At 31.6% G+C, this 11,807-nt stretch overlaps 1 protein-coding gene across 1 annotated transcript; it reads right to left on the reverse strand.

The window, feature by feature from the left end:
* Positions 1 to 524: 524 nt before the first annotated feature.
* Positions 525 to 2,309, reverse strand: LOC105127124 (dehydration-responsive protein RD22-like). The gene is made up of 3 exons (XM_011028269.1): positions 2,183 to 2,309; positions 1,942 to 2,047; positions 525 to 1,790 (listed from the first exon to the last, which is right to left on the reverse strand). The coding sequence occupies exons 1-3, from the start codon at positions 2,219 to 2,221 to the stop codon at positions 730 to 732; spliced, it is 1,206 nt and encodes a 401-aa protein (XP_011026571.1). The 5' UTR covers positions 2,222 to 2,309; the 3' UTR covers positions 525 to 729.
* Positions 2,310 to 11,807: the final 9,498 nt, after the last annotated feature.

Here is an 11,807-nt window from a genome sequence, read left to right on the forward strand (position 1 = left end):
AAAAAACATCCCCATATAAATTTATGCTTTCATGTTGTTCCTACCCATCTTCTACATGCTCTACTTACGTTGGGAGACATTAGAAGAGTAAAACTCGTCTTGGAAAAATAACAACTGCAGGCATGGTTTAGTGCCAAGGAACTCACCACACAACACATCACGAGGTTTTCGGTTGGACACAGTTTCTCAGCATATGTTCTCTAGGTACTTGGTGTCTTTCTAACCTGTCATTCCCAGAGGTTTTTGGAACATCTTTGTCAATAATTATAGTTAGTGGGTCTGTTGGTATTCTTCTTGAGATTTGCTGTGTAATGAAATGGACTTCCTGCTGGGGAAATGGTCGGCAAAATTCGTCGTTGAAATTTTAGTTCGGCTATGAACGACGAAATCTTCTTTGAGGGGAACGGGGACATGATTAACAAAATGCTCGTGTTCAATGATAAACAAAATGCTCAAGTAGGCCCTTTGTGCTGGTTTACTCTTCACATGGAGGTCTCTCTTTTCACATTAAATGCTCGTGTGGATAGGAAAATAGCAGCAGAAGTAGATGTTAACTAATCATAAACACCGTGATTCACTGAATCTACGGCAATCCTTATATTATACATGACCTTTTGTAGTGGGTTTTAGGTGTATTATTGTGATAACCGAATAGATATGTAAGTATACAACATTCCAATTTCAGCCACCGTGGACTGAAGAGAGGCGAAATGACTGGGGTCCAGAGTCCTAGTTGGGAAGCCACACAACATGATCCTGAGGAAGGAAATGGCAGACTGGTACGGTTCCTGGCTTAACATTGAGCACCTGGAAAGCCAAATGCTTTGGGTTCCATGCAGATGTATCTGTGTGGCACACTGCTACAGCTTTAGCATTTGTTCCATCAGCACCCTCCAATGGAACCGTGTAAGCCCTCGTGGTTTGTGTTGCATGGCAGTAAAAGACGGCGTATGCATAGTTCTGCTTGTGGCACACCACAGATTTGTCTCCTGCCATCTTCTTTACTCCGGTCTTAATTGTATACTTTTGCATCTGAGTTTGGCTTTCCACTTCTGTGGAGATTGCCTGAACATTCTTTCCTAGTTTGGAAGTGCTGAAGTCGATCATTGACTCCAGTGAAGTTGCGCATTCTTTCTCCTCTCCTTCAATTCCAGGGTTTTCACATTCCTTGATTGTTTCCTTCATTACCTCAGCTTCTGTTGAACCAGGTTTCACTGAAAACTCTCTGTAGATTTCTGGCAAATTGTTAGATGAAAAGGGTATTGAATCAGCAACCTGGCGAGGTAAGAAAGTTGCTGTGTTAGTATTTTCAGTGAACTGCAAGTTCATCATTTTTCCTGGATGCATGTCTTTCTCCAAGAAAAAAAGGGCTACAGTTGGGTCATGGTGTAGTTGAGTCTCGGTTGCCGCATACTTGTATAAGAATGGGTTTGGCCCGGGGTGTACCCCAACAATTACGGGCTTGCCCTTGTGTCCTGTGCCCACCGACACTCCGCCTTTGCCAACACCAACTTGGGTTCCCTTCCCAGGCTTTCCGGTGTTAACACCAACACCTTTGCGTCCCACGCTGACATGGGTGCCGCCGCCTGGCTTTCCTTTCCCAGAGTTTACATTCACTCCACCCTTTCCTACATTGACAGCAGTTCCTCCAGGCTTTCCTTTTCCTGCATCAACATTTACACCACCCTTTCCTACATTTACATCAGTTCCTCCAGGCTTTCCTTTTCCTGCATCAACATTTACACCACCCTTCCCTACAGCAACAGCAGTGCTCTTGTCCTCCACCAAGTCTGCATTTTTAGTAACGTCAATTAGAAGTGCTTTTCTTGTTTTAGACACGGCAAAAAACTAGCAGAAGTTTCATCTCAGTTATTAAAGAGTGTTACCAAAAAAGAAAAAAGAAGAGGAAGTCTTTAAGAGGTCAGGTCTTAAAAATCTCACCTGGGTGTAGAAGATCTCTGACAGATTTTGGCATAGGAGTGTTGGGCAGCACATTTTTCCAGTAAAGTTCAGGTGGGAGGGCCGCATGGCTTACCACAAGTGCAAACTGCAGCAGGATTAAATACAAACTTTCATAAGATACTCATTATAAATAGGAATGCAGGTGAAGAATTGGGAACAGAAAATCTCCTGAAAGACCAATCCCTGGTGTATCAAAACAAGTGAAGATTCAGAAACTTACGGCGAGGAAAGCAAGAATGCATGGGACATGGAACTCCATTTTTAGCCTCTGCGCATGCAACAAAAAGCTAGGTAGGTATTACAATGAGAGAGAAGAACGTAAACCTAAGCTGATAATGTAGGAAATAGCAAGTGGCTTGCTAGATTTATAAGGGAGTTCTGCTTTGAGGAGGCTGCTAGCAACACATCACCTGCCGACATTGTCAGCCAGCTCCATAATTTCCAACTGCCACCCGCCCTCCCTCGGCGGTTTACTCACTTAAATGCAAATGGGTCAGGAGCAATAAAAACAAGAGGTGATGGGCTCATGTGAAGGGTGAAGATTACAAGAAAGAGGCCAGCAAGCGATGGTTTTCAATTTGATTTTGGTAAGATGTCTACCTCTGTAAAATATGGAAACAGAAGGACTCTTCATACTCTGAACGTCATTATTAGTCAATGACCATAGCATCCATAAAAATTGACATGTGGAGCAGTCCTTAAGTGCTTATACTTTGAACAAACAACTGCCATATTTATGAGGTTAGTGGGTGTTGAGACTTCCCGTCCTCCATAATTATGTGATTCCAAAGGCAGCACGTATTTTTTTTTTTTAATCTTTTCTCTGATGATCATGCCATTTTTTTTGGAAGTATTTTCTCATTAAGTTGGAATAGATGTTGCCTATTGTTTAGGGAGATCATCAAATAATAGGCGAAAATTTTGAAAGCGCTCATTACTAGGCTTCCAAGTACCTTTTAAATACCAGTTTAGAAATACAGGTTGCACCACAATTGCATCCAGGTTTGCAAACAAGATTTAAGCAGACAACTCATGTAGAACTCATAGGAAGCTAAACTTGCTCTGACTAGGAACAGGTAGGAAGAATGGAAGATGGGATTTGTGGTGGCGTATGAGTAATGTTCTATATGCTTTCATTTATGTTTTAGCTTCACTTTTACCAGTTAATATCAATGTGACTGAATTTAGCTTCGATAAGATGTGGTCCGTATCCATTGTGCACTGCTCCAGCTTCTTTGACTAAGCAACTAAACTATATAATTTATAGTACTACGTCCTTTTAACCTTGCTCTTTTTTTTTAATTGAAAACCTTTAAGGCCAAACCAACTTATAATGTAAAGTTATTTAGTGATTATTTTTTAAAATATTTTTTATTTAGAAATATATTAAAATAATATATATATATATATATATTTTATTTTTTAAAATTTATTTTTAATATCAATACATTAAAATAATTCAAAATCATGAAAAAATTAATTTGAAAAAAAATAAAAATTCAAAAAAAATTCCAAAATTGCTTTTTGAACGAAAAAACTAGCATCATAAGCGCACATCAAAGATGACCGTTGCCATCACTTATTTTGGACCCCATTTTTTTTATTGGGTTTCAAGCCCCTTTTGAGCTACTGTTTTTGCTTATAAGATATTGGGCTTTTCACTACCACTATCATGTGTTATAGAGATTTGGGCTTCCATGAATTTTGTCTAAACCACTCAAATTCAGTGGATTTTGGCACTTCCTGTTATCTTGCGTAGGACCAAATGCAGAAATTTTCAGAAATATGTCTTCGGTGAGCTAGCATTGGCTTTCCAAAGAGGGGAAAAGCATAAAAAGCTAACAAGAAGAAGAGGTATTTGGTTCTTTATAACAACTACCACCAACATTTGCCAGAGATCTTGCTTTAGGGTACTTGGTTCTTCGCTTAATTTCAATATACACTAGATAAGAAAGCTAGCACCGAAAAAATAAACAAAGAAGGCACATTTTCATGCAAAGATGGCTCAAGAAATGAAGCCAAGAACAAACTATGGTAACAAAGGCTCGGGGCTCGGCCTTCTTTATTTATTTATACTTTAAATCCTATCTCATGGTGGGCACTATCTTTTTTAATGTTTCTGCTCTCACATGTAAGCCATTTCGTCTAGTGTATCTAAAAACATCCTTTTGTCCACTAATTTGTTTCTTTTGTACACCTTTAATTAATTTGTTGCGTTCCTCTTCCTAATCTTCGGTGGGTACAGTGTCTTCCACTCATTAGAGAGATTTTTTTTCACTTCATTTTCTTACCATAGCTCAATGAGTCAATCTTTGTAATGGTAGTTTGGTATATAAACATTGGTGGGACGGTTTACAGGGTCAACATGCTTTAGTTGGTGTAGCAATTCAAAAAAATGAGATCCACATTGTGATATCGGCATGCTATGGCTTTACTTGCATTGGTTTTTGGACATTTCTCGTCTAAGAATTCATGATTTCCCCGGTGACTGGATTTCTCAACCACACGAACTCACATGCATTATGTTTTTCAAATAATTGTGTTGATCCAAAAGTTTAATTTATTAAGTAAATTTTCATAATATAATTTATAATATATTTTAACATGTTTTTTTTATGTAAAAATCCTTTGAATTTCAAATTTGTATAAGTTTACGTTTAATTTTCATTAAATAGAATGAAAATAATATAAGATTTGAATTCATGATTACTTAATTAATTAAACTTTGCTATTATATTAGAAAATCATCTCAATTTAAAATTTTAAACTATCTGATAAGATTCAAAAATATAATTTATATAATTCTTTAACAAAATCTCATCCTTCAAGGAGCTTTACAGATTATGTTGGCATTAAATCATGTTTTAATTATAATATTTGCTTGTGTGTGCATACCACATTTATAATCTCAATCATCACATGCATTATGTTTTTCAAATAATTGTGTTGATCCAAAAGTTTAATTTATTAAGTAAATTTTCATAATATAATTTATAATATATTTTAACATGTTTTTTTTATGTAAAAATCCTTTGAATTTCAAATTTGTATAAGTTTACGTTTAATTTTCATTAAATAGAATGAAAATAATATAAGATTTGAATTCATGATTACTTAATTAATTAAACTTTGCTATTATATTAGAAAATCATCTCAATTTAAAATTTTAAACTATCTGATAAGATTCAAAAATATAATTTATATAATTCTTTAACAATACCATAGCCATGCTTAATCTCATCCTTCAAGAATTTTCTATGCTATAATGCATTGTGAACTCAATGAACTTTGATCATTCGTTTCTTCCCTTTATTGTAAGTAGTATTATTTTTTTAATTAAAGACTCTCTTAAACTCAATATTTTTGGTTGTAGGAGTATGACGTGATTTCATATTCCAAAAGTGTTGTGATTTAGTGTAGCATGCATGAAGAATCTTATTGGCCTAACCCATCGCCAAAGTGAAGAGCATTCATCGTGCGCAGGAGGATTGCCTGAAGCCTTTTGCTATTGATTATCCGGGTGTCCATATATATTGAAAAGAAGTTCATTGTTAGTGTCACCAATATATATTTTGTATAAATTAATTTGGTTTTGATCTTACACCTTTTGGTGGTATAGCAAGCTGGCTAAAAGGTGTGATATTACATATATGAAGAGGTATCATTATATTTTATGAGATGATTTTAAGGATATATTATTCACACCAAACTGATATACATAAAAAAAAAACCCTGTTGAGTATTGGTCTCAAAATTTAAACTAAAACAATCAAGAGAATAACATTTTTTAAATAATAAATTAACCCTAGAAATTGTGCTATTACTTTCAGAAAATATTGAGTAAGTTTGGTGCTCATACAACAATTAAAAATATAAGGCAAACTATCAATTATAGTCCCGATCTTATCATATTTTTTTTTAATATACTCTTCTTATCAAATAAATTTGTTAAAGTTACAATTTTACATTATATTATACTCTTACTAAAGCTAATTAACAGGTCTACTCAATATAGGTACACTACAAATAAAGGACAAACTCAGAGTTCCAACTAATTTTTTTTTTTAAAAAAATATAATTGAGAATCCCTGGAAAAAACAAGGGCGAGTCGACTAAATTTATCCAAAAATTAAAAAAAAAAATTCTCAGAAGAAATTAAAGGTAATGCAATCTAAAGATCATTATTTGATATCAACCTAGGCCAACTACTGAAAAACCCTTGTAAATACATAAAAAAATAAAAATGACCATGCAAGCTCTCTTTAAAGGAAAAAACACAGTGTCTCGCTTCAAAAAGCGAAGAAATGTCCTAAAAAGTCTTGTGTAAAGTATGTGCAAGGCATACATAGATACTTGTTATTAATCATGACCGATGTTTTCTTGCAAGGGAAAAAAGAATCTTGATATATTATAATTAGGAGAAAAGGATTAAGAAAATATCAATAAAAAAAAGTTTGAAATGAGATTGATTTGATGTTCACTTCCAATTTCTCAATCTTTATTGGATATATGTTTTGTCATTAGGGGTAATGCAAAGTAGCACTCACCTTGGCTTTAAGGCACGATTGGCTTAGATCATCTTCTCGCCGATCGATCGCTGTATTTTGGGATCATGAATCTTTCGAGCTATCGAACATTACAAGTTGCTGTATGAATTCCTTAATAGTAATCAGTGGTGTTAATCTATGGGTTGCTTATTATCTTCGAATTAAAAAACGGGTCTCAGGACAAATGCACTTTAAATCATGGAAAAGTTACGGCCCCTCGACAGTCTAATCAAGCTTTAGATCTGAGTGATTAAAACATGATAATAATTTAATCAATTTATGTTATGGGGCTAATGCAAATAATTAAAAAAAAAAAAGCTCGAGAGAGTGGAAGAAGTGCCCATAATGATTCAATCATGCATGTATAGTAGCTGCCCTTTCAAGAGAGTGGAGGAAATGATTCTCATAAAGTTGCGTCTTTCTTCCCCATACATGTAAATAAACCGGGACTTGTAGAATGTTTGCCTCTAGCTAGCTAGCCAGCCAGCAAGCTTTTGAGGGGTTTCTTGGGTTTGGTTTTTAATTTCTTCCTTCTCCTCTCATATCAAGGTGTCTTAATCAAATAGATACATCATTGTGCTCAATGATACTCGATGGAATATAAAGTCTTATTTTGTTTCATAAAAGTTCTCCTTTGAACTTATTTTAATAGGAGGTTTGCAATCATATGCTGGTGAGGGAAGAACCCACAAAAGCTTTCCAAGTAAAGAAAGTCCACGGATTCATCAAAACATTCTACGGTATATTACATGTTCTAGCACCTCCACCATTAGGCATGAGAATAAAACCATCAAGTACAAAAGAATCTATTGAAAATTGCAGTATTTACCTAGAAAAATGATCATTCCTAGACTTTTTTCTAACTATAATCACTATTTATTTATTTTATTCCAAAACTTTAGTTCATCAAAACACTATCATCAACACGACGAGAACAAATGCTATCGATTGCTTGAGTGTACTTGTTAAGAGGGATTCAATGAATGATGGAAAGTTTGATATTTCATTTGTTTTGTAAAGAATATGAAAGACTCGAGAATATTTCAAATGTTTCTTCACCTTTAATTTTCCTTAATGTATTAGCTATAATCTTTCTTCTCTTTTATAATTTTTAATATTAGAAAAAAACTAATAGATTCCATGTAGCACAGGACTCATAAGTACTATGAATTGCAATAATAAATCCACAAATTTTTCTTTGGTTGGTTAATTTTTTTTATTTAATCATCTTTATAATTGTTTGATCCATTCACATGGGATTCCGAGATGTTAGGAAAAAAAAAAAATCTAGCACTTAATTGATGATTGATTTAGAAAAAATAAATTTGATTTTTTTAATTTAAAACAATTAAAGCTTTAGTGATGAAATCAAAATTTGCCAATTCAGGGACTAATTTGAATGAAAAATGAAAAAAATAGAAAAAGTAGTTGGTGTATTCCTATCACATGCTAGATTGTCAGAGAGGACGCCTCATTTGAAGGCTCATGTTACAGCCTACGACGTCTAATTTTTCCCTTTCTTGATGTCATTTAAATCATCTCAGCACGATTTACCTCTAGCTGAAGCGTGTGTCAATGAAAAGGTTTTTATTTGGCTCTAGCAAACCATTCTCTTTTTCTTTCATTTTCTCTTTTCTCAACTCAATTTCCATGCAAAACTCTTTAAAACCAAATTGGGCTAACAATTTTTTTTTAGGTGTTAAATTTGATTTTCATTCTTGTGATTGCTATTTTTACTAATAATTCTTTATTTAATTTCTTTCTTTAATATTGAGTTTGTTAAGAATTTAATTTTTTTATTTTTATTTTTTAATTTTCTTTATGTGAAGCAATGCTAGTCTCATGACCCAGTTTACAAGGTTTTTATGTTGACCTGAGATTATTTAGGTTTTTTTTTAAATAGATTCTTTTATTTTATCCTCTAACATTGAACTTGTATGAAATTGATTTTTTTATTTGTTATCTATGAGGTAATATCGGTCTCGTAACTCGGGTAACAAGTTTAAAAGATTTGCTTGGGTTGACTTGAGCCTTTTTGAATATTTGTTTAGATTTTTTTTTTAATTTCATCATTTGATATTGGGTTGATTAGAAAATAAAATTCATGAATTTTTAGTTTTATTTTTATGAGGTTGTTCCAGTCTTATGACCCGGGTTACGAGTTTGACAGATTAGCTCGAGTTGTCTCAAATCTTTTTTTTTTTGTTTTTTTTATTGAATAGATGTTTTTTTTTGTAATTTTATCCTCTAACATTGAGCTGGTTGAAAATTAGACTTCATAAATCTTTCTAGTTTACTTTTTTTAGGGTTATTTTAGGGCGACTCAAGTCCTTTTGTGTTGGTTTTTTAAAATTAATTTTTTATTTTGAATTTCATCCTCTAGTATTAGGTTGGTTGAGATTTGAACTTTATATTTTTTTAATTTTTTTTTCTTTTGATGGGGTTATCCATTCTCATGATCCATGGTGCAAGTTTAGTAGGATAAAATGTTTGACTCAATTCTTTCATATATATATATATATATATTTAATTTTATCATTGAATATTGGATAGATTGAGAATTGAAATTCATATATTTTTATCAATTTGCTTTTTATAGAGTTATCCATTTCTCATGATCTATAATATGGGTTTGACCAGTTTACTTAGGTTGACTTAAACCATTTTTTATAATCTTTTTTCTTAAATTAATTTTTTAAATTTAATGTTTTTTTTTCAATTTCATTCTCCAACATTAGGTTGTTAGGAATTGAGCTTCGTAGATATTTTTTTTTAATTTGCTTTCTATGAGCTTATCTTTTTTTATGATTCATATCATGAATTCAATAAGATAACCCGAGTTGATTTATTTTTTATTTTTTTTTTAAATTTAATATATTTTTTGATTTTATCCTCCAACATTGGGTTGATTGGAAATTAAATTTGATAATTTTTTTTTAATTTTTTTAATAAGAGGTTATTATAGTCTCATGATCTGGATTACAAGTTTTTTAGCTTAACTAGGGCTGACCTGTCAATCCAATATATCATTATCTCAATATTTTTTTTAAAAATATCATCTAATATGTCTAAAGAAAATGTCATCCAATGTGCATAAAATTCTTATTTAATGATTAAATTGTTTTTCTACTGGAAATGCTTTTTTTTTTTTACATTTAAAGGAATTAATGTGAACCGTGGCATAATGCAAGCCATAGATCTAGTTATTATTTGAATAAAATGACTTTCATCATTGTTCTCCTTTACTTGTCAAACAATTAAATGTCTGTTAACCTCCTTTTACCTTTTCTTCTCATCCTTCCAATTTATCTCATCATCCTTCCTACCATGTAAGAGTTCCAAACATACTCTTGAGACATGCTTTAGGGTTTATTGTATATATATTTTTCATTTATTTTAGTTTTTGGGTTTTTGATTTCTTTTCCTTACACTTACTTCATGTTTATATACATGCAATTTGTCTCTTGTTTTTTTCTTCTTCAATCAGGCTTCTCATTTGGTGTTAATAATTTAGCTGTTATACTTGGCTTACGGTCTATAAAATCAAGGGAACATAAATAAAAAGAGAAGGAGAATCTGATACAAAAATATTATATTTTTTGTTGTGATTTTTTTATAATAAATTTAATGTTTATATATATATATATATAACAAGTGTATATATATGTTAATTCTAGAATGTCTCAAACTAAAACTATAAAAATATAAAACAAGAAAATTATATCTCCTTATATTGTTATGAATCTCATGGATCTCTTTATCAGTATTGGGATCTAATACGTCTCTTCAAGTTGATTGTGAACAAAACACACAACTAAATTGGATAAATAAAAAATAAAACAAGCAAATCTTAATAGATTGATATGATAATGGATACATTCTCTATGATAAGAAGGGATAATGAATGTGGTTTAGATGCATCGATAAAGCCTTACACACCTTGCTTAATAAGAAAAAACTTGATTTGAGCCTTCTAAAACAAGCAATTTTCTTTTATTAGTTTCAAAAATATAATGATGAGCATTCTTAAGTGACGATAATAAGGATGCTAATGTAGTTTATTGGCTAGTTAGGAGGGAAGATGTTTGTTAAGCAATTGGGAAGGGAGAAATAGGCTGTGACTTTGATACCATATAAAATCAAGGGAATAAATAGAAAAAGAGAAAGGAAAAAAAAGAATTATATAGAAAAATATTATACTCCATGTTTTGAGTTTTTATATTAGATTTAATGTGTTTCTAAGACATTACAAGTGTGTATGTGTTAATCCTGATACAATCATGAAATATATATATCTAAAACTACAATAAAAAAAATATAAAATAAGGAAAATATGTGTTTTCTTTTAATGGCTAGGAAATCTTCCAAGTTTTCTCATTATTATTGGACTCTAATAGGGTTTGACTTAAAAAAGAGTTTAAGTCACCAGGTTATCGGGTCAGCTTATGAGTTTTTAGGTTAATTTAAGTTTATTGATCTTATTTAAAATAATGTTATTTTTGTATTTTTTTATAAAAAAATTCTTTGATGTTGACCCAACTAATTTTTGTTAAGCTAACTCGAATAAGTTTAATTGATTTAATTAGGCCACGAATAAAACTAGAAATGGTTAATTAAATTTAGCTAAGTTAATATAAAAATCATTTTGACTTGAGACTCAGCCCATAACAAGCTTCGAGTTATAAGCTCTTCAAATTAATTTGTTATACCGAATTGAATTTAACAACTATGCTTAATAATATAGCTTTTAGATGCAAATCAACTCTAGTTTGTATAACAAGAAGAAATAGATTTCTCATATTTTGAATTATTTTAATTGATTTTTCTTGTTTTGAATTATTTTCTTGTTTTATATATCAATTATAATCTTCTCAAGCCTAGAAATGGTTGGTGTAATTTTTTATATAAAAAAAATATTATTAACAAGCGGCATAATTTTTAATCTTAAAAAGAAAATAGAAGTATTCCATTAAGTAAATGATAATAATAACAATTCCAAAAGATACAATTTCTCAAATAATAGGAAGAGCAATAATGAGATTTCAAGCATTCTTGAGTAAAGAAGATATACAGTGTTTGGTTCCTTGGCTATCTCATTCATTTAAATCAATCAAATGAAGAATAAAATAGCTAATGAAGACCAAGACGACACCTAACTTCTTTGCATATGAACCATTACTTTATAACTTCCACATAAGTCAACCAATAAGTAATTAAATATGAAATGCTCCATCTGCTTTGTTTGAGTAATTAAAGAAACAAAATACGTTCTAATTAGTTACCCCCCCCCCCCCCCCT

Source organism: Populus euphratica, unplaced genomic scaffold (genome assembly GCF_000495115.2).
Source record: "Populus euphratica unplaced genomic scaffold, PopEup_1.0 scaffold50.1, whole genome shotgun sequence".
Taxonomy (NCBI): domain Eukaryota; kingdom Viridiplantae; phylum Streptophyta; class Magnoliopsida; order Malpighiales; family Salicaceae; genus Populus; species Populus euphratica.